At 41.5% G+C, this 22,489-nt stretch overlaps 1 protein-coding gene and 1 long non-coding RNA gene across 4 annotated transcripts; one reads left to right on the forward strand and one right to left on the reverse strand.

Moving 5' to 3' along the window:
• The first annotated feature begins 192 nt into the window (after positions 1-192).
• crocc (ciliary rootlet coiled-coil, rootletin) lies at positions 193-22,487 on the forward strand. 3 transcript variants are annotated; one of them, XM_088423889.1, is made up of 37 exons: positions 193-327; positions 3,201-3,327; positions 3,412-3,557; positions 4,125-4,316; positions 4,387-4,470; positions 5,115-5,206; positions 5,291-5,456; positions 5,536-5,642; positions 5,810-6,037; positions 6,136-6,226; positions 6,799-6,885; positions 6,979-7,182; positions 7,862-8,061; positions 8,315-8,497; positions 9,415-9,559; positions 9,620-9,766; positions 9,847-10,077; positions 10,153-10,346; positions 10,424-10,551; positions 10,753-10,922; positions 10,995-11,174; positions 11,308-11,442; positions 11,540-11,683; positions 12,145-12,383; positions 12,457-12,616; positions 13,012-13,179; positions 13,334-13,757; positions 13,970-14,127; positions 15,173-15,293; positions 15,369-15,532; positions 16,312-16,527; positions 17,671-17,895; positions 17,978-18,126; positions 18,228-18,432; positions 19,231-19,362; positions 20,845-21,018; positions 21,296-22,487. In XM_088423889.1, exons 3-37 carry the CDS (start codon positions 3,423-3,425, stop codon positions 21,380-21,382), a joined length of 5,865 nt encoding a protein of 1,954 aa, XP_088280015.1. In that variant the 5' UTR covers positions 193-327; positions 3,201-3,327; positions 3,412-3,422; the 3' UTR covers positions 21,383-22,487. The 3 variants fall into 3 exon arrangements, with proteins under 3 accessions (XP_088280015.1, XP_088280013.1, XP_088280014.1); XM_088423887.1 differs by lacking the exon at positions 193-327 and adding an exon at positions 2,815-2,982; XM_088423888.1 differs by lacking the exon at positions 193-327 and adding an exon at positions 2,817-2,982 and having other exon boundaries at positions 17,978-18,127; positions 18,232-18,432.
• Positions 9,808-10,912, reverse strand: LOC148418802 (uncharacterized). The gene is made up of 3 exons (XR_015866635.1): positions 10,703-10,912; positions 10,416-10,523; positions 9,808-10,300 (listed from the first exon to the last, which is right to left on the reverse strand). It is a non-coding gene; the product is annotated as an uncharacterized LOC148418802 (long non-coding RNA).
• Positions 22,488-22,489: the final 2 nt, after the last annotated feature.

The raw sequence follows: 22,489 nt of genomic DNA on the forward strand, positions 1-22,489 counted from the left end.
CAATTGTTTCACAGTGAGGGGAGGCAATACGCAACGTCATAAAAGTGAATACTTTTTGATTACGTCTTTATTCCTCGATTATTATCGCGATGGTCATTACTCGCTTTCTTTTTACTGTGCAAGCTTCGGCTCACGACTCCTACATGATTTTGCACTGTGGAAGTCCCTCCCCGGAAAAAGAAGATTGGGGGTCGATTCGGAAGCCGCCGATTGTGGCGGTAACTCACTGCAACTTCATCGCGGATGTTACGTTCACTGACTGGATGTGATTTGATGCGGTCCACTCCCAATAAATGCTCAAGGACAACGTGAGAATCTTTTCTAAAGGTGAGCTCTGGTAATGTGTGCAATCCGCACATGCGCATTATCGAGCGCGCTTGCACGCTGCTTTTGTTAGCTGTCATTCGCATGTTATGAAATCGAACTGTCGTTGCTAGCATCCACAGACAAGTATAAGTGAAGTTGGGTGGATGCCAAACCACGTAATAATTAATAAGCTCACGTCTCAACTTTTGCATTACATTTTAATGGACGCTCTTGAGCTCAGTGTGGATGTTAATGACAAATACGACCCACAATGTTGTTCTCTTTTACGTTTCATGTGAAGTGCCAATCAAGTGGAATGCAATAATGGACAGGAACTTAATCTGAGGTGCAAATATGATTAGGGATGTTTGTCATGTAAGATCATCAGGTGGGATGTTAAGCGTGTGCAAATAGAAGAGCGAACGGTTTAGGGCGCCTGCAAAATAAAAGTGACAGTGCGACCAACCTAAGTTCTCGATACGAAAGTTGCCGTTGGTATAGTATCGAAACTATGGATCCTATAAAAAAAAAAAAACCCTGTCTCGCTATTTATCAAGCTATTTCACGTCATAGAGAAAATCAATTATTTTTTTCACTGTTAGAGCAACTTTGACCCTTTTCATATTTTACTTTTCCTTCCCATTTGATTGTGTTCAAATGTTGCTGTCAAGTTTTATGGAGAAACTGTATATTACATATGGGGAAACAAGTGTTGTTTGATAACGTTTTGGAGCACAGTTAATCGATTTTTCCACATTTTTATTTTCAATTTCTGGCTACCCTGAGTTTTGCCCCTTTTGAATTCCAATCTTCATGTCTGCCTCCCCATATACTTTTTTTGTTTTGATTTATTCATGCCAATAGTAATATGTAATTATTTAAAACACCTTAATAACTTCTGAACCTAAACATACTCTACTTGGTTTCGGCGATACTGGCACCAGTAAGTACTTGGTACTAATCGATACCAAATTCTCATATCACAAAGTTCCAATGCTGAGACTAGTCACAAGTAATCTCACTCATGGCTGGTACACATGCAAAAGTTTTTCTTTCTCTTTTTTTCAAATCAATCTTTTAAACATTGGTTTTAACCAAGGTCAAAATTGTCAAAAGTTTTAAATAAATAATAAATGTTCATATCACATCCACATACAGTTGTCAAAATTAATCCATTAATTTACAACTATTTCAATAATCAATCATTTATAACAATTGTTTAACTTGAAATAATTCGTAGCCTCAAATGTCAGCCTCTCACTAGTAAATATTTTGATTTCTGTAGTCTTTTGTAAAAGATGTTTACAAAAATCAAAATAAGACATTTGATTTTACTTTGAGAAAACAATGACTGAACCTGTGACTGAATCAGTTTCTGGTGAGCACATCAATCCCTCTTTTTTAATGTTACTTAATTGTTGTTGTTTTATTACTAAACAATGCAACAAACGACTTTATTTGGGAAATGATCTTGAAATGAGAAATACTGAGAAGTAATACAATTTAATGCAACATAAAATTTGATGTGATTATTCCATTGATTGATGGAATAATCAAGAGAATAATACATTCTACAAATATTCAATAGTGACAGCCCTACATACATTCATCTACAAGTTAACAGTTATACCCAATCTTTTATGATGGAGACCACAGATGCTTTGCTCTTGTGTGTCACACAGGGTGGTGTTTTGGAGCCTTTGCTATTTTGTCTGCATGTTGACTGTGGGATTGTGCTGCTCATTCACTGCCTTCGGCATGTATAGATATCAAAACTGTTTTAACTGGGTTGACAATGAATGAGTTATTTGTTGTTGTTGTTGATTTTATGACCATTATTATGCCAATAAACTTGAACTCATTCACTACCAGCCCAGTTCATACTTCTATATCTATCAATGGAGGCTAGTAAAAATAGAAATGTTAGAAATATAGAGATCAGTGGTACTGAATGATTTAACCCGACAACAGACTCATCTTAGTTTTTAATGTTTGACTTGGGTCAGATTAAGAATGCTCTCCTTAACTTTGACATTCAGCATGTACGTATGATCATAATGGAAGTATCCCTACAAAAAGGGAAAGGTAAATGTATGCAGTTGTTAAGGCCAGACAATCTCTGAGTAGGTGTCTGGAATTGACACAATGATCCTCTGTTGGTCACTATGACAATCCTAACAAAGTGGTGCTGAAATCCTCACTCTAAACGTGAGAATATAGCTCACTTTATTCTTCCGATGTTCTACATTTAAAACACAAATGGTAGCAGCAGAAACGGTTGTATTATAGTGTCAAAAAATGTAATTCTGTATTCGAAACAAAAACTTTTTTTTCACTCAAAGACTGCCTTGCTTAGTTATTTGCATTCCATCTGAACCCTTTGTTGTGGGCTGTGGGCTCGTCCGTGCGTAGAGGGGAAGTGGGAGGGTGGAGATGGAGGGCTGTGTCTTTAAACCTGCTAATCCTGCTGCCCTCAATCTGTGTGAAGGAGGCAAGCAAGACACATACTACGCGTCTGCCTCCGACACGATTGGCTCGGCTTAAACGCCGCATTCAAGTCTAGTTTTTTTAATTAGTTGGAGTTTGATTTTTGGGGGGTGTTTAAACATGTCTGCGGCCACGAGTGTCGCGGAAAACAATGTCAGCGACCCCAACAAACTGGAGTCAGTGATACAGGTGAGCACTACTTGAACCACACGCTTACTTTACTTAGCAATAATGGCTGCAGACTCGTATTTGATTGCATTTGTCGTTTCATTGCAGCCTAAACAGGCATTCCACTGTCATCATCACTTTTCTGTTTTGTCTTTGCGTTGCCCTGAGCTATTGCCCAATGTTCACTGACTGTCGGCTGTACAGCTCATTCATATCCAAACGTGCACATTGCTCGTCAGAGGCTGGAGGAGAGCGTTTTATCCGAGGAGAAGAAGCTGACTGTCCGGGGCCCCTCGCCGGATGCCCCTCCTACATGTCTACCGGCGAGAGTTCGTGAGATTGTCACAAAAAACCTCAACGAAAACTGTGAGCAGTCTCAAATTAAAATAAATGTTCAGTATACCTAGTCTGCTTTCTTTGATTTAATTGCTCTTGTTTTGGTCATTGTAGCAACAGGGGCCATGTCTTCAGTCATGTCCCTCCAGGAGGAGAACCGGGTCCTTCAGAGCGAGCTGGCCAAGTTGGAGGACCTGCTGGCGCACAGCAGAGCGGACCGCGACGAGCTGGCCATCAAGTACAGCGCAATCAGCGAGAGGGTAAGGAGGCCAGAGGATGTCTATGCATGACTCAGAAAATGCCATATGTGAAAATAACATTCTCTGCAGGGCATTGTTCAGTGTTTTATTATTTATTTATTTTTGCTCTTTGTCTGAGATTTAGTGGTCTCCCAGGTGATGCTGCCTGGAATGAAGTGAAGTGCACTGTTGCCATGGCGTCTGTTGCCAGGGGTGACTGTAAACAGGGGCTTCAAGTCGTTTTGATGAGGGTCTCTTGGCGGGAGGGGTACAGCAGCCAGTTTAGAGTTAAACATCACAGAAAGGGAGCATTCCAGCAAAGACTGTTGAAATATGCACGTGCGGGTCACATCATTAGGTACACCTCTACAATTTAATGAGATTAATCTCAAATATGAGGATAATTTTTTCTGATATTTAACACTGATTTTTAACGTGTATTTAACAGTGATGTAAGATCGCATTACATCATACTATGTAGTGCTGAAAGATGAATCCAAATCAACTCGACATTGCAGTTTAGTAGAACGTGAATTTCAAATCTTAAAAGCTCACATTTGGAAATGTTTTATCCCTTCCTCACCACAGCTGGAGCAGACGCTACGTTTCGATTCGGGGGACGGCGGCCAAGACTCGCCGGAGTCTCGCAGCCTGGCACAGCAGAACGTGGACCTGCGCAGACGACTGGATGAAGAGCAGGCGGCCTACAAGAGAAAGCTCACTGCCTATCAAGAGGGGCAGCAGAGGCAAGCGCAGCTTGTGCAGAAATTGCAGGCTAAGGTTTGTATTTTCCACCTTAATATCTCATGTTGTTATTAAGGCGTCGCTGATTAATGCAACGTGACTTTAGGTGCTTCAATACAAAAAGAAATGTGGGGAACTGGAGCAGATGTTGCAGCAGAAGTCGACGGAGTTTGAAAAACCAAGGCTAAGTGTAAGCAGCTATTTATGATTTCACACTCTATTACTGTATATATTTTTTTAATATTTTTATATAATATTGATTGTAGATCTTAAAATGACATGAATATCCGAGAAACGGAATTTCCTAGGCAAATTGAATTAAAGCGGCTTCATATTGAAAATAAAAATATCACAATCTCAAAGACCTAAATCGCGATTTAATAATTAATCACAAAACTTCAAAAATATTCTATTTGCGCAAAACTTGTTGATAGGGTACCTACAGTATTTTTCTCTTTAATTAGATCCTAGTTCTTCGTAATCCCTTCCTATGTAATGACAAAATTTCACAACTGAACTGAACGTTTATTTGCTTGGTCAAGTCACACTGTCACTTGTTGCTAGGTGGAGTTGGTCGGATTGAGTAATTAATGATACTGTTCAAGACAAACAAATACACATGCCAGAAATGCCAGCTGGGCTTTCTGAATGACAATTTGGGGTCATCATGATGGTAGTTATAATATGCTGGTGTTGGACTGATCCATAGTGACACACTCTTTTTTTAATCACTCCTCTGTAATAAATATGCAATACAGGGCATTGAAATGCATGAAAATAGGATGAGTTGCATCCTGGTGGGTCAATTCCCTTAATTCGTGCTTTCTCAATTAGGATTCCAGTGAAACGTCAAATGGTCGCTGTCCAGACGAATCAAGCAGCAACCTGGAAGATGCTTTAATCCGCCTGGAAGAAGAACAACAGCGGTTGGTGTTGATCGAAAACTAACTGAAGACATTTTTTTTCCTTTTCAATCCTCTGTAAATATGTTGCTCTTATTCCATTCGCAGAAGCAGCGGTCTGTCTGCGGTGAATGCCATGCTGAGGGAGCAGCTAGAGCAGGCCAGTTTGGCAAATGAGGCTCTCAGCCATGACATCCGTCGGCTCACTGCGGACTGGACGAAAGCCAGAGAAGAACTGGAACAAAAAGAGTCCGATTGGAGGAGAGAGGAAGAGGTGCCACAAGGATGCTCACCATGCTTGTTTACTTTTGCAGCACGTGACATTTTTTTAACCTCTGTGATTCTCCTCTCAGTCTTTCCATAGTTACTTCAGCAGTGAGCACAGCCGCCTGTTGACTCTGTGGCGCCAAGTGGTCGGGTTCCGGAGGCACATTTGTGAATTGAAGACTGCCACTGAAAGGTATCGAGATGGGCGCTGGTTAGCCAAAAGTCGCCTCATGGTGGTTTAATGTAGGGATGGGGTGGGTAAATTATGGCTCGGTGCTTGAATGGCTTGATAAATGATCAATGTGCCAATGCAGGTGTATTTCTCCTATGCCCACCTCTGTCCCGTTCTCCACCCCGCAGAGACTTGTCCGACATGCGTAATGAGCTGGCTCAGACGTCGCACTCTGCTCAGGTGTCTTGCACGGGTCTGTCTGCCATACTGAGCACCAGAGAAGGAGGAGCCACCTTGGCCCTGGAGCGTGAGAAGGCTCTCAGGGTCCAACTGGAGCAGCAACTGAGGGAACGAGTGTCTGAGATGATGAATCTTCAGGCTAGGACTGACGCAGAGAGGAGTGAGCTCAACCTCAGGTCAGTGGTCCTGCTCCGGCACCACCAGAAATGATTAACCTATCACTGATTTAGACCATTGAGTGACCAATTATCATTATTCGTGTCCCAATCAACAGGTTGTCGGAGTCTGTGCGTGAGGAGGAAAGACTGAAGGCCAAAATTGAAGACAAAGAAAGAGAGTACGTTCTTCTTTCCAGAAGGCTTGAGGTAGGTGGACAATCTATTCACTTTTGCTAATAACATCGGATTAAACGGTAATCCAGATCCAGGTATAGTTGGGTGTGCATATTAAGTTAAAATTCGTATTTTTTTTTTTAAATATTCAATCAAAATAATATTTGTATTTGATAAATACAGTATTTATTCCCACAAATAAACCATACTTTAACTAATGTTAACAACAACGAATCCCATAAAATACGTGTAGGTAATGTACAAGGATGAGAGGGCCTGCCTTCCCATTAATCCAGATAAGAATATTGAGGACGCTAGGGGGCGCCAAAAATCCTTTGAAAATTCACCTTCAATATTGTTATTGTTTATTCAAACGATTATTACTAATAACTTACTTTTACCTCAAAAGCAAAGAGAAGTAAACTGAAATCAATCCCAACAATTAAGTAAGCAAAAAGGAGCAAATAAAAAAATTACAATCTATCAAAGAAATGTTTGTCTTTGAGGATCATAACAGAGTAATGTTATCTTTGCAATGGCTGAATATCTGATACAGGATATCTTTGGATTGTGATTGTGTTGTATTCAAATTATTTCGCCTCCAGGAGCAGAGCAGCAATGACGGGAGTGACATGCAGCTGATGAGGGCTCACAATGAGACGCTATTAGACACACTGCGGGACATTGCTCAGGTGAGTTAATGACACATATGGACATGTCATCAAATGATTCGGATTGAAGTTTATCAAGCTATTGATTTTTTTTTTTCTTTTACCCCCCCACAGACGGTGTTGACAGACGCCGAGTCATCGGAGGCGGATCAGGACAACTCTGCAGCTCCATTGCTGGCCTTTATCCACAGCTCCTCCCCTGGTGCTCCTCCTCGCAGGTCATCCTCCCCCTCAAGACTGACAACGCTCTCTGCTCCCTCAGAAGCAACCCTGTCAGCGCTCCGCTCGGCAGTTACGCACAAGACACTCCAGCTGCAGGTGACATGGTTATATATGCTTACAGTCTTACTTGCATAAATGTCCGAAATTCAAAAGAAGAACTGTATCAAAGTGACATTTCTCGCTAAATGTCCACATCCAGAATGAACATTATTGTTTAGAAAAGTAAAGGCATATTTTTCAAACAGAAATATGTTGTGGCTGTTCAGGTTTTACGGACATAAATATGCATTCCATAAATTTGAATACAGGCATTCCACAATACATTGCGGTTCGGTTGTTGTGGCTTTTCATTTTTGACCATAACTTTTTCTATTGCAATTTTACATTGCTTTTTTTCTTGCAATTTTCCTAAAATAGCAGTTTTAGTTATTAAAAAACAAATTGAACCACTACTACATGGATTTTCATTCATGAAAAAAATGAAATTTCATTTTTTATTATTTCTTTTTTTTTCTTTAATCTCATGTCTCAAAAATATCACACAATACAATCAAAATTTTTACAGGATTCTTACTGAAATGCCCTGTCATGCAGACGTGGAAAATATGCTATGTTGTGATGAATTGGGATTCACTGTATTTCTAATAGCCCAAGATGCATGTTTGCTTTGAATATAATACGGTACATCAAATATGTGAGAAAAATCAACAATTTTAGGCTTTGAAATTCCAACCCCTTTGCTTGCATCGAAACGTCTCTGTCTTTTTGTGGACAGGATGCCCGAGGACGTTTGCAGTCTGCCCAGTCCTCCATACAGCAATTACGAAAGCAGCTTGCTGAGGCCGATTCAGCCAGAAGAGAAGCAGATCAACGCCATCAAACGCTGCAGAGAGAGCGAGATGCTGCCCAGCGGGACAGAGAGACCACACAGCGAGAGAAGGACCGCCTCAGGCAGGAGAGAGACTCATTGGCCAGGTTCATAGATTTTTAATCAATTTGATTTTAGCCTTCGAAATCCATACTCCCTTACCCATGTCACATCACGCCTTTCCCTCACCTTCTAAACCGCCACCATATACAATAGGCTATCTGTTGAGTGTTGCATGCAAGATGAGAAACTTCATTATTTTCAATTTGCATGTATTTTATATTGTGTTATAGTTATTGTCTTTACCAAGTGCCGAGTTTTTCCTGAAATCTAACATTCAATGTATTATTACTGACGCAGTGAGAAAGTGAGCTTGGAGAAGAGCTTGAAGGCAACTCAGAGCAGCAATCAAACCCTGCAGATGGACTGTGAGAAGCTGCAGCTGCTTCTGACATCCACACAGCGGGAGAAAGACCACCAGAGGGAGGAGAAGGAGGCTGCTTTCCAGGAGAGGGACCGAGCCAAGGCTGAGGTTCAGAGGATGTAAGTAGGCTAATTTAAAGTGAGTCAGTCTTGCCTGCACACACACTAATCCACAAAGTCTGCCAGCCAGCACACATACGCTGACTTGAAGTCATTCAGGAGAGTTTGGTCTGATCCTCTTTGGCTCTCTTTGTTGTCAGCTTATTAAGATTCTTGTAAGTTGCCTAACAGTTAAGTAGCAGTGACGAGTGGGTAGATGGGTGAAGAAATGCATCGATAAATGGGTAACTGATCAGTGAAGAGTCATCTCAAGTGACTGTGCAAGCTCTGGGGAGATTATAACAGACATACTATGCATTGTTTTCATAACTTCAAACTTCCTGTTATATTGTAGGTCAAACCCACTCATCTTAATGGTACAGTGAATGTTGAATGTATTTTTTTTTTTTGGTACAAGACCTCTGCTCACCTCTAAGAGCAAACATCGCATCGATTTACTGTATTTATCTTAACTTAAAAAGCATATTTGTCCACCAGAATATATTTTCTTTAATTTCACCTAGTATTGTGGAAAATTACAAAATATTTTTTAAACAAAATTTAGGTATATTCCACACCTACCTAGACATCAAGTATGCTTTTCAATGGGCAGGAATTCAGGTTTTGTCATTGACTCTCAGTTTTGTCAAACTTTTGTTACAGTCCTGTCAAGTGTGTTTTGAAGTTGGTGATTTACTGAGCCCGGCAAAAAGCAGCAACTACACTGTGGTACTTGTGTGTGTGGTTCCCAGTTGTTGGCTAGCTGAGCCCAGCAAAAAATTACAAATTTACTGTTGATGATAGCTAATACTAATCTGCGTGTCCAACAGAACTCAATGCAAGTCGCTTGCCCTGCACAAAGCCTAAATCCTATATGCCCTAACTTAAGTCATTCACAGTCTTATTTTATGATTGTTTGTGTCTTTGTGTGCTTTTAGTCAGAAGCAGTGGGACCAGAGCGAAAGCCGAGCGTCTGCCCAGCGTGGCGAGCTTTCTGCAGTGCGAGAGACTCACCAGCAGGCGGAAGTTACGAAGCAGTTGCTCGAGAAGGAGCGAGCCCAACTTTCTGAAGCACTCTCTCGGGTTTGTACATGAGTAGGGCGTTTAGCGACTCTGTTTCTGAGCCCTGTTTATCTCTTTCAGGCTGAGAGCAGCAATGCAGAACTCTCTCTATTGATCAATAAGCTCCAGTCCGAGGATGCAGCGCTCAGGGACTCTTTGACCAAAATGGCCAGTATGAATGAGGCGCTGTGCCAAGATAAAATCGACCTCAACACCTACATACTTCAAGTAAATCACAATTTATTTGGGTACATTACAAATATCTGTTGTATCCTCGCTGGAATATTCATGATGGACTCTGGGGCTAGCTGGAGGATGAGAAGGGCCTGCTGCAAACTCAGAAACGCGAGGCCGAGCAAGAGAAGCTGACAATCCGAGATGAGCTGGTCCGGTTGGAGCAGGACCGAATGGAGCTGGACTCAGCCCGCATCACTCTGCGACAGTCCCTGCAAGATACTGAGCTGACTCGTGTGGGGATGGAGGCGGAGCTCCAAAGTCTCAGGGCTGAGCGACTTAAGTTGCAGGAGAAGGTCACACAGGTAGAAATGCTCTCTATCATTTTGATAACTGTTAATTTATCAAGATGACATCATCTGTTTGGCTCTCCTTGCCAGCTCTGTACTGAGGTGACTTCCTTGGGTTCTGAATTAAGCCTCGCCAGAGGAGCGGGCCAGCGGAACGAAGTGGCCTTGGAGGAGGCCGGGCGCAGCCGAGCGGAACTGGCCAGGGACAAAGCTGCTCTTCTCGTCCAGCTAACAGCATCTGAGAGGGAAAACAGTGCGCTGTTGGAAGAACTGTCCACTTACAGGCATGTGTTTGCAGTCAAGGCATCGTTTCCACACCATCACATGCCCTTTTATAACGCGTGTGTTTTAACCTGCATAGGTCGGAGCGGGAGTCTCTAGAGGCCGCCCTGTTTGAGGTGCAGCATCAGCTTTCTCAGGTGGAGTCTCGCAAGGAGCAGCTTGAATCAGACAACCAAAACCTTCGAGTGCGCACGGACACGGCGACAGGTAAATGATGCAGAAGGAAAGGCAAAATGGCATCCCCTATATTGTATTTTCATTCTCACAGATTGCTTATGCTGTTGGTGGGCATGTTGCATATGATTTACTAAGATCCCAAAACCTGGGGGCTAAATTGCATGTTCTATATCTGATTTACCCTCAGCAGAGATGGACTTCAACATTCCTCTTTTTTTACATGATTTTCAGCTGAGCTGCGGCGTGCTCGTTCTGAGATAGAGAGTGCAGTTGCCCAAGCTGAGAGAGAGAAGCATCTTCTGACGCAGACGCTGAATGCAGCGCATCTGGAGTCCCAGCAAGCTTTGCGCAAAGCCACCTGCGAACATCAAGAGGAGGTGGAGAAGCTTGTCACAGAAAAGGTGAGGTCATTAGCCGGCTGGTTCCACATTGTAATAAATAATGTAACATCATCATCATGGTTTCATCCACAGGAAGCCCTGCGGCAGAACCTCACAGTGGCCCATGATGCCGCTCTGAGGAAGCTGAGGCAAGAGTTAGAGGAAGAGCTTCACAAAGCACAAAGAGAAAAAGAGGAGTCGCAGAGTGAGCTTAGGACTCTACAGCACGATCGAGATCAGAGTCTGCTGCAAGCGGAAACAGAGAAACAACAGGTTAGCGTCATACGTTTTCTCCATCCTAAAGGTGGTTGGGAGTTATTATATTTATTGGTATTGATTTAGGAACTCGATCACGGGATGTATCGAATTCATAAGTCAAGGCGCCACTGTATTTTCGTCTTTCCAGGCTTTATCGTTGAAAGAAGCTGAGAAAGCAGCACTGTTTGACAGAGTTTCTAGTCTACAGGCCGAATTGTCAGCTATGACCCTCGAGGCTGATCGCAAGTCCCGAGCATCGACTCTCAGCAAAGAACAAGAACAGGTGAAACAAAGAATTACAAATCTGTCACTAAACATTAAAAAAAAGCACTGTCAAAGTATGTTGAATTAAAAATATCTACAAAATGTATTTGTTGCAGGCCCGAGTCGTTGCTCTAACCGGTGAGCTGTTGGAGCTTCGGTCTCAGCTTGAGGATGCGTCTGCTCTTCACAAGAAGGATGTTTTAAGTCTGCGAGAGACTCTTCACGATGTTCAATCTCGTGCTGATGTTGCTGTTAAAGAGGTACATTATCCTGGAACAATGTTCATCGCTCACAATTCAGGGTGTAGCCCACATACTGCCTGAAAACAGTTGGGATAGGCTCCATCCAGCATGCCCGCGACCCTCACGGGTAAATCTATGCCATTGCCTTGTATTCTGCAATATATATCATAAAATGTGTTGATAAGATCAAAACAAAATAGTTTAATGACACCAGAAGCAAAATCCAACAGAGGCAAAAATAAATCAGATGTGTTTTAGATCGGAATTAGACCTCAACAAAATGTGGACAAAAATCTGACATGCACTGGATATGTGCTAATGCAAAAGCAACATTATTATAGTAAATACTGTAGAACAGGGGTCACCGACCTTTTTAAAACCGAAAGCTACTTTTTTTGGTCCTTTTTTTTCACAATAATTAAGGAACAGCTGTATGTGAATGACAGTATTGAGTGAATGACAGTAAACTTTCTCTCTAGCTGGACAAGTGCAGAGCTTCTCTATCCGTCAGCGAGGAGAGTCGTGATGAGCTCAGGCGAGACACGCTGGAGGCCGAGCGTCGTCTCAACCAAGCGCAGGACGAGGCGGAAAACTACAGAAGGGAAGTCACGGAACTGCGCCGTAGCTTGAACGACGTCTCCAAGGAAAAAGACACCCTCAGCCAGTCCAACTGCCAGCTGAGAGAAACTCTACGAGGTGCCGAAACTGAGAGAATTAGGTGAGAGCTCTTGGTGACATGAACAAAGGTATCCTTTGGGATATTCCCCTCAGCATGAGTATGTGTCGGTCAGTGTGAAGCGACAGTGCGAGGAGAAGGAGCAGAGACTGGTCGTGCTCCAGGAGAATTTTTCATCCTCTCAGAAAGAGGTGACTGAGCTGCGCAGCTGTCTTAGGGAAGTTGAAAGGTCACGACTGGAGGCGCGACGGGAGCTTCAGGAGCTGCGTAGACAGGTGAGATGAAGCTTTATACAGATTCTTTGGATTGTTTATTGCAGGGGTGTCAAACTCATTTTTATGGTGGGCCACATTGTAGTTCTAGTTCCTGTCGGAGGGCCGGTATGACTGTGAAGTCAAATCAATTTGAAGTGTGTTTGTCATACGGTAAAATCTGTTCAAAAGAGAGATTGGGAACTAAAATTTTCTGGATGTGTTGTTTGAGTTTCAATTGTTTTTTGGTTTCAATGCGTCTCTAGAATTTAACTTTGAAGGCCGTGTTATTATTTGGTGAATCATCACTAAAATTGATCCCCAAAATGTCCTGCTTCTGCTGTCGATAGGAAGTAAACACAAAGAAGATAGTAAGCTAGCATGCCCCTGTCAAATCTAAATTAAACTGTGGGTTGCAGCTGAAGGTCCTGGATGGAGAGAAGAATCAGAAAGGCAAGGAGTTGGCGGAACTGCAGAGCCGCTTTTCCTTGGAGGAGCAGCGTGAGGAAGATAGAGGGAAGGAGATTTTTAGCCTCAAGCACAAGTTAACTGAAGCTGAAAGTGTTCAAGATTCCCTGAAGAGAGAGGTGAGAAGAACCCCTTGAGGCAGACTAATTCCTTCTCAAGGGGATTGAACTTGTAGAAAAGTCGCAAATAAACAGGACCGTGTTTAATGTCAACAAAACTGCCAGTAGAGCAAACAGGAAAACAAGAAAAAAATAGTTCCTTTGTTTCTCTCAGCTCACCCTGTTTCAGAAACGGCTGGCCGAGTCCGAGTCCGGCTGGCGAAATTGCGAACGAGAACTGACGGCTCAGCTTCAGGAGGCCCGAGGGTGCGAGAAGAAGCTACAGGACGAAACCAAGAACCTGATGTTGCGTGCGCAGACGGCCCAGGATTCTGCCAGCGTGTACAGCCTGCAGCTGAGCGAGGCCCAGGGCCGGTTGGCCGCCACCGAGGCGGAGTTAACGCGGGCCGAGGCCTGCAAAAGGGACCTGGAGTTTCGTCTGAGCGGCCTCCAGTCAGCGCTGACCAGAACGCTGGGCATCGGTGCTGGAGGAAGAGGCGTCAGAGGAAGGAGCCCAGGGGGAAGCTCTGCTTCACCCAGTCCAATGTCACGGCATCACAGCATCTCACCGCTACGCTCCTCTCTCTCGCCCCCTAAAGGTAGAAATGTGACTATGCATTTTTTTCACTTGTGTTTCACTGTGGGATTTATTTGATAATATGCAACTTGTTGTCTACGTTTTCTTTTATGCATTCTTCACAATATTGAATGGGGAAAAAAATCAGCTAACAATGTTTTTATCTGGAAATGTATATGAAGTCAATCTCAACTGAGCTTTTTCAGCATCAGCTGTCACGTTTGATTCTTACAGAATTTCAGACAAGCACTCCTGACAATACTCTGGGCTCTAGAGCTGGTTCTCCTGAGAGGGGTCCTCTGCCACTTCCTCAACCAGAACTGGATCCTGACACTCTGCGCAGTGGTCTGAAGGACTTCCTTCTGGAACTCCGTGAAGCACACAGAGAGCGGGTAAAGCAAAAAGTGGCAGCAAATCACTTTGTTATGGATAATTTACCATAGTTTCTTGGCAAGAAGTTGTGGTAAAAAAAAACAAAAAAACATTTTTATTAGGTATGTATCTTATTTTCCACCACTAAAAATGTTCGTCTAAAATAGACAATTTGAAACCGAAACAATGCATCCCACAAAGGATGTTGTGATGATGCAAGTTCAAAATAAACACACTATATACAATACATGGATGACAATGCAATAGTCGTAGTAGGCTTTCATTGTGAAGTTGACCTTCGTAGCTGTGTGACTAGTGACTAGCTTGAGTTCTTGTGGCTCGGTTTTTATTGCCATCACACCATGTCGCCACCAACATTAAAACACTGCCATTACATTAAAAAGTCATATTCAGTTATGCCGTCACTGGCATCACAAGGCACAAGTCTCTGGCGTTAGTGCTAGCAGCTAACACGGTGCATTCACATGCCGTCGTATAGTTCAAATTCAAGAATAACGTCAATGAATTAAACGTGAATGATTCTAAATGTCTAAACAATGAGGGCTTCCTATCGATCTATAAAAGCCGGTATACATGAAATTACTTTGATATTTTACTTAATTACCAGAAATTGTCCATCTAGTCCAGGGGTGGCCAAGTTCGGTCCTCAAGAGCCACAATCCAGCCTGTTTTCATTGTGTCTCTTCAACTAACACATCTGATTCAAATGATTAGCTCATCAGCATGCTTTGCACAATCCTGATAACGACGCTGATTTGACTCAGGTGTGTTGGTTGAAGAGATACATTGAAAACAGTCTGGATTGTGGCTCTTGAGGACCGAACTTGGCCACCCCTGATCTAGTCACTTACGTTTATAATACCTTATCAAATAACTAAGCTTCTGTTCCTTCTTTTTAGTGGTTGGAATGTCAATGAATCAAAATAATGACAACATCTGCCTTTTTATATATATCCGGTACTTATACTAATAAAACATTTACCACTGAAAAACTGGAGCATATTAAATTTATGCTTGAAATGCAGTACATATCTTTTTTTGAAGGATGACGCTCTGTGTCAATTGGGGACCATTCAACGTGAAGTGGATGAGCTGAGGAGTGATCGAGACTTGGCTCAGAGTCGTCTCGCTCAGCTACAAAAGAACTTACAAGACTACCAAGAAGGTGTGCGGCTTCCTATCTCTCCTGCTTTTTAATTCCACAAACACCCAAACAAATGTTGCCTTGGCGTGTGCGTAGGCAAGCGAGGCCTGGACGAGCGTCTGACGCACGTTCAGCTTCAGCTCCATCAGCAGGAAGAGGCGGGGAGGAGAAGCGAAAGAGAGAGGAGGACTCTCGCCGACAGGGTGAAGGAGCTGGAGCGTGTGCTGCAGGCCTGCGAGGCAGAGAAGAAACACACACAGGTACACACATATCATACACCGACATGACTGCGCACCACCTGCCATTGCCACGCAACGATCAACAACGATATCTGAGGAACATAATGCAATAACAGCAGATGGGCTTTCACCACTCATGCCGGCTCTCCTTATGTCCTGCATGTGATGCCAGATAACAGCAAAAATAGACAAATAGTACCTATAAAATGTTTTCTTTCAAAAAATGCTTTAAAAATGTGTCGTGAAACCAACAAGATTGAGCAGTTTTTTTTTTTTTTAACAATTTTAAGGTAAGCAAATATATAATGAATGTTATACTACCGTGTTGAGAAAATGGCTGGATGGATGTTATTTTGCCCTCCTAAGTGCACTTTTGTGATGTTTATTGACACCCATTTTGAGTTTATGGTAATACTAAACACATAACAAAAAGATATTGACACATAATATATTTAAATCAGACAAATACTTTGGTTTGGAAGCATGGACAACCTTTTGCAAGTAGTCAATAAAAAAACATTGATAAGCTAGAAACATTTACATTAGGAGTTTACAAGAAGAAGTTGCCTTCAAATATTCACACACAATACAACATTTGTCTGTGCAACATGGTAAAAAATTGGCTTATTACCACCTTGCCTGTCTAAAAATCTATGAAGTGAAATCCATCATGGCACCACTTTATTCAAGTCCCACAGTTTGCAAAAACATGTAAATTTGACATTGTCCAAAATATCTCCAAACCTTTTTATAAGTCTACAAATGCATTGTTCTGTCTCTTCTGTCCTCCACTTTTTAAGGAACAACTGGATAAGCAGCGAGTTGCGGAGGTACGTCTGGAGGCCGAGAGGAGGCGCCTGCGGGAGGCGCTGGAGGTGTCCGAAGCGCGGGCCACGCGGGTTGAGGTCGGACGGCGGAGTCTGGAGGGGGAGCTGCAAAGACTCAGACTGAGCCTCGGGGACCGGGAAGCCGAAAGCCAGGCGTCCCACGATCGCCATGATGCTCTGCTCAAACAGGTGCAAAGAAATTGGTCGCTGCTTGTTCCTTTTAGTCTTCGTCGTGTTTTTAGTTTCATAATGGGGTTCTCGTTTCTCGTTTCTAACTGTAGCGCCTCATGATCAGACTTTCTAATATTTCACCCACCTCCTTTAGATAGAGAAAATATTTTGGCATTATTTCAAATATGAATAGCTAAAAAACTACACCAGCCAAAAGTTTGGAAACATCTTCAAACTCAGGCGTTGTCACCCACATTAAGAGGTCAAGATATTCAAAGTATAAGTTCTAAAACATTTTGTTTTGATTTTTGTCTACTAGACAATTCCATCAATACTTCTTCATAATGCCAACAATTGGAGTATGAATGCACTATTCAGTAGTTTTTAAATAATGAAAAACATGGAATGAGAGTGTTTCCAACCATTTTGGCTTGCATAATCATGGCTAGCAAAATAATTTTACTGTTTTGAAAAATAGTCACATTTCAAAAATTGTCACAGTTATGTTACTTAATGATACTTCTTGATGCATTTTAATTATGCAAAAAACGTTGCCTGATGTATTCAGAATTCAGAATTTTTTTTAACAAATCTTGTAAAAATCTCCCCAAATATTTGTTAAAAACATATATTTATACAGATTTTTACAAGATGAGATGATGATGTATTGGTGTTTCATTCAATAAATATATATGTAAATATATATGTATATATATATATATATATATATATATATATATATATATATATATATATATATATATATATATATATATATATATATACATATATATATATACATATATATATATATATATATATATATATATATATATATATATATATACATATATATATATATATATATATATATATATATATATATATATATATATATATATATATATATATATATATATATATTTAAAATACATGTTATCTTTACCTTTAATTTCTACTTTAGGTGATCGATTCACGCAATTGTACTCCCTTGTTAACTTGTTCTATTAACATATTACTGACTGAGTCAGTCATAACTTTATTCACTATTTTGATTCATAATTATTGCTTTGGCTCTCTGCTGCTTCTTTACGGCAAACAGCAAATAGAAACAAATCATTGAACTTGGCGTTATCGTTACTTTGGGGATACAAATTACAGGTAGCAGACGGCGAAAGCCGAGTGTCCTTGCTTCAGACAGAAGTGGAGCGACTGAGTCAGGCTCTTCTGAAAGCCGAGGAAAACGAAGCTGCGCTGCGAGAGAAGAACGTCTCCCTCAACCAGAGTCTGCAGGAGCTGGCGGCTGCTCACGGCAGCGCTCAGAGTCGCCTGACCGCCCTGCAGAAAGCCTTGAGTATGACTGAGCAAGAGAAACAACACCTGCAGGTGGGTGCAAAAAAAAATAGTGTCGGGCAAAGGGTTACGGATGTGTGAAAATGATCATTTCATGTAACGTCGTGTCCATCAGGAGCGAATCGATGAATCCCGGTCGTCGTTAAGTGAAGCCAGACGTAACATGGCCACTCTCAATGAGCGCATGCACAGCCTGCAGAGTGAGCTGCGGCAAAGCGAGCTCCAACGAGAGCAAGCGGAGGTCGAGTTGACCAAAAGCCAGGAGGTGGAGATCATGTTCGCTGCGTACATCTCTGTGACCTCCATGTTTCATCCGCAGCATGGAAGCTCCGCAGATGTGTTCTACCAGTCTTGTTCATCTCGCGGCAGGCTTTGCGGCAGCGTTCGGCCAGCCTCGCTGAGGCCCAGCGTGGCGCCCAGGCCGCTCAGGTGGAGCGGGCTACGGTGGAGGAGCGTCTGCGCAGTCTGCAGAGGGCCGTGGCCATGCTAGAAACGGAGAAGAGGGATGCCGAGAGGCAGGCTGTGAGACTGGAGAAGGATAAAAATGCCCTGAGGAACACCCTTGATAAGGTATCGGCTTTTCAGCGTCATTTCATCCAATCGAATGTAACTTTATACATTGGGCTCTGTAACTCGTTCAATCCCAAAGACATACAGTCGTTCTACTTTTTTTAAGTGTCCAGAAAGTCTATTCATCCCAGATATTTCTTCAAACAGTATTGTGTTCTGATGATTTGAACCCTGCAACTTATAGTCTAGTGCAGCTTAGCTATCCACCAGGGGACAATCTGCGTGTAAAAAAAAAAAAAAGTTGACAGAAAATACGCTATTGAAGTATTGATCTTGAGTGTGAACTGCTTATTTTAGTCGGCACCAAGGGGCTTTCTCCACTTGCGCAAGCAGGCATGTCACTGTTGTGTTGTTGCAGTATTCTAAAAATCTGAGCGTGTTGAAAATATGTCAGTGCTGCTCCTATTTCTAAACATGCTGGTATGTTCAATCTGTGTTAAAAGCAGGATGTTGCAGTAAATAGGCAGTTTGAAAAAGGTTTTCAATAAAAACAAAAAATGATAAAGCTTTCTGCATAAATAGCTGATGACCATATAATACCAGATGACCACTTTTAGTCCTCTGCGGTCTATACGTGACAAAGTGTTATGTGCTAGGGTTTCAGGGTTAGGGTTTTTTGTTAAATTATTGTTGATGCAATATATTCATAAGTGCCTGGGATTAAATATTTAGAATGCTGTAAAATAGTGTCTTTGGGATCGAATGAATTAAGAATAACACGCTTACCCGTAGTGCTCCACACATTTAGTTAGTATATGAAAGTTCCAAAAAACAGAAACGAAATGCAATCTTTCTCAGGTGGAGCGTCAGAAGCTGAAGAGTGAAGAGGGCAGCATGCGTCTTTCATCTGAGAGAAACCGCTTGGATCGCTCCCTAAACATGGCGGAACAGGAGCTGCAGGAAGCCCAGCAGCAGATTCTGTTGCTCCAGGTAGCTAACACACATTTGCAATTGTATTCATCTTGCTATCATGGTATTAAAATTGAGAGATTAAGGAATAAAAATCACTCAATCGTCTAATACATTATTGGATTTAGAGTGTCCGAAAGGCCGGAGCCAGAAGCAAAGCCATTACCTCCGCATTTGAAGCCGATGTGCTAACCAGTCTGCCATTGTGCAGCCCCCATCAATTTTTTATTTAATTCAGATATTCAACAACAAAAAAGTGGCTTCAGTCATTTTTTTTCTTTAGCTTTAACAGATGCAGTTTTAACCATTTATCTTTTGCTGTTTTTATGACGAGTTCCAAGGGCTGGCTTTAGCCTTTAGTTTCAGCCATCAGGAGGAGTGGTGTGGTTTTCTTTTGTCCATCACCCAAAAATTAGAAATGAACATTCTTCCATCACTGACTTGCTGGAGTCATTAGATTAAGAGAAATTAGATTAAAAACATAACACTTTAACTAAAAGCAATTCATCGGTCTCTATCTGTTATTATTAATTAATATATTTTAAGTCAGGAATACATTTGGTACACTTGCACTAATGGATCAAAATGGACCATAATTCTTGTACATTTTTTGCATGTCTTTGCTCATTTGCCAGACTTTTTGATTTTTGTAGATTAAAAGAACGCCACAAGGAAACCACACTTTGAGGGCGTCTCAAAAGCCCTCAACCATTTGTCAGTCTACTTTGTCCAGGCTAATAAACAACAGAGGTGTCTGACAAATGTCGCTATTAACACATTTGTGAGAACAGCAAGCGGCAAATTGCATGAAGTGTGAAATGTAAATGGAACAGTTTTCTTTTTTTGAACTGTGCTATAAATAATTATAAATGGGATCTAATGTCATTGGTCACTTCATTAAGTACTTTATATTATAATGTGTAGATGAAAAACTAAAGACTGTTGTTACTATTATGCCTGTGTGCCTAATGTTGCGGCCAATGGGTTATCATTCATTATATGGCTGCTTGTGTGCAGTATGAACCAAAAGTTTGGAAACACTTTCAAATTCACACATGCACAGCTGTGAATTGACTCATTCCCACAAACGCATCATTCACATCATGAAGCTGAATGAAAAAAATACCAAGATGTGCGAAGCTGTTACCTGGGAAAAAGATGCTTACTTTCTAAATCTAAATGATCAAACTTTTTTTTTTTTTTTTTAGTAGATCTTTTTTTTTTTTTCTTACCAAATATTTTACCAATATTTCTTCACAACTTTTTTTTTTCAATTAATGAAGAAATGTTTAATTACGAGGGTCTTTCCAAACTTTTTTTATGCTTTTTTTATGCTTCACATGAAATCTCCTGAGCCATCATTAAGCATGAACTCACCCGTTTCATTTTTGTTTTATGGAGTCTAAACATGCCTAATGGTCATCCGGCGTTCCGCTTTTGACGCCAGCTATTGTCTGCCTTTTTTTCCCTCTGGCTCTCCCTCTCAATGTGCGTCATGAGTAGACGCAGATGGCTGACATGGAGCAGTCCCACAGCGTGTGTGAGAGTTTGGTCAGGCAGCGTGATGAGACCCAGCAGGAGGCCGAGAGGCTGAGGGCCAGCTTCAGGGACCTGGAGAGGACCCTGGGCTCCAGGGAGCGCACCCACCGGCAGCGGGTCAAAGGTCTGGAGGAGCAGGTAAAAAGGCCTTCTAATTCTCAGCGTGTTTGGGATCTAAATAACATTTGATTGTCTTACTCTTCCATCTGAGTTCATGTTCAACATTTTGGTGTTTAAATGTACAGTTTTCTATGTATTTAATTTTGTTTTATGTTTCAATTTTAAACTTTTACTGAGAGTGCTTGAAGCAAGCACGTTTGGAGAACTGTGCAAGCAAAGGATAGCTAAAAGACGCTAAGACAGAAGTATGTTTTAAGAAGTTTAAATTAGACAATTAATGATGCTCCATGTGCAGGTGTTGACCTTGAAGGAGCAGCTACAACAGGAGATGAAACGACGACAACCTTCACTTCCGTCCTCATTTCTATCGACTGCCAGCTAAGAGAAGTAGCAGCAACCGTCAGGGGGAAAAAAAAAAAAAAAACACTCACCGGCAACAATATTAGGTACATCTGTGCAATCGATTTATATGTATAAACAATTGTGTTTTCTATAAAGATCCTCGTTTATTGCGCTTCATCATACTGACAGATGTCCCTAATATTTCGGTTACCTTATTCAGCTACTAGGGATCAAACTACTTGACACAGCTTTCCAGGTGATGCAATTTTGTTTTGCAGAGCTGCCACAAAAAATGTTACCAATCTCAACAGAGCCTATCTTTGTAAAGGCAAAATGTATATACAGTATTTTTTTGTAAAACTGCACAGGTGTACCTAATGAAATGGCCACTGTGTTATTGCCTACCTGTTATTTGAATGGAGTATAAGCTATTCATCTCCCACAGTCCCATGATTATACTAACAGCAAGGCTACTTTCACAAAATACTATTTTAGTACTAACTGTATAAAGTCATGTGCTTGATTGCGACTGTAAAGTAATTTTTTTTTTTGAAATTATGAGTATGTCACTAGTTTTGGCTCGTTGCTTAAATCACAGGTGTCGAATTCCAGTCCTCAAGAGCCGGTATCCTGCATGTTTTCGGTTTTCTTTCCCCTACACCCCTGATTCAAATGATTAGCTTATTATCAGGAGCTTGAAAATGACCCTAATCATTTGAATCAGGTGGTGGAGAGAGGGTTCAGAAACATGCAGGATACCGGCCCTCGAGGACTGGAGTCCGATACCTATGGCCTAAATGCTGCAAGAGTTTGACACTTTTACAGAGCAAACCCTGTGCACCAGAGTGCACCAGAGGGGCTCCGTAGGTTCCTCCCGAGTACGCAAATGCACAAAAACACATCCTGTCTTGCCATAATATCTACATAGACTGCACTTTAACTAATGATAAATAACAGAAAAAATGCATTAACAAGCATAAACTCAAAAGCCTTTTTGCTCACAAAAAACGTAACACTTTTGCTCATGATTTTCATTTTGGAAACTGTGTTATGTAGATGACTAACACTGGCACATGTACAGCATATTTGTAACATCAAATAAACCATTTATGGAACTTGAATAAACGAATCAGTCACTTGCTGAACA

Source organism: Hippichthys cyanospilos, chromosome 9 (assembly GCF_059441005.1).
Source record: "Hippichthys cyanospilos isolate Australia breed blue-spotted pipefish chromosome 9, RoL_Hcya_1.0, whole genome shotgun sequence".
Taxonomy (NCBI): Eukaryota; Metazoa; Chordata; class Actinopteri; order Syngnathiformes; family Syngnathidae; genus Hippichthys; species Hippichthys cyanospilos.

Coding starts and splice junctions, on each gene's coding strand:
- crocc (XM_088423887.1), top strand. CDS start 2,914: ATGTCTGCGGCCACGAGTGTCGCGGAAAACAATGTCAGCGACCCCAAC. Junction 4,471..5,114: donor TTGAAAAACCAAGGCTAAGT/GTAAGCAGCTAT, acceptor TTTCTCAATTAG/GATTCCAGTGAAACGTCAAA. Junction 21,019..21,295: donor TCAAAGGTCTGGAGGAGCAG/GTAAAAAGGCCT, acceptor CTCCATGTGCAG/GTGTTGACCTTGAAGGAGCA.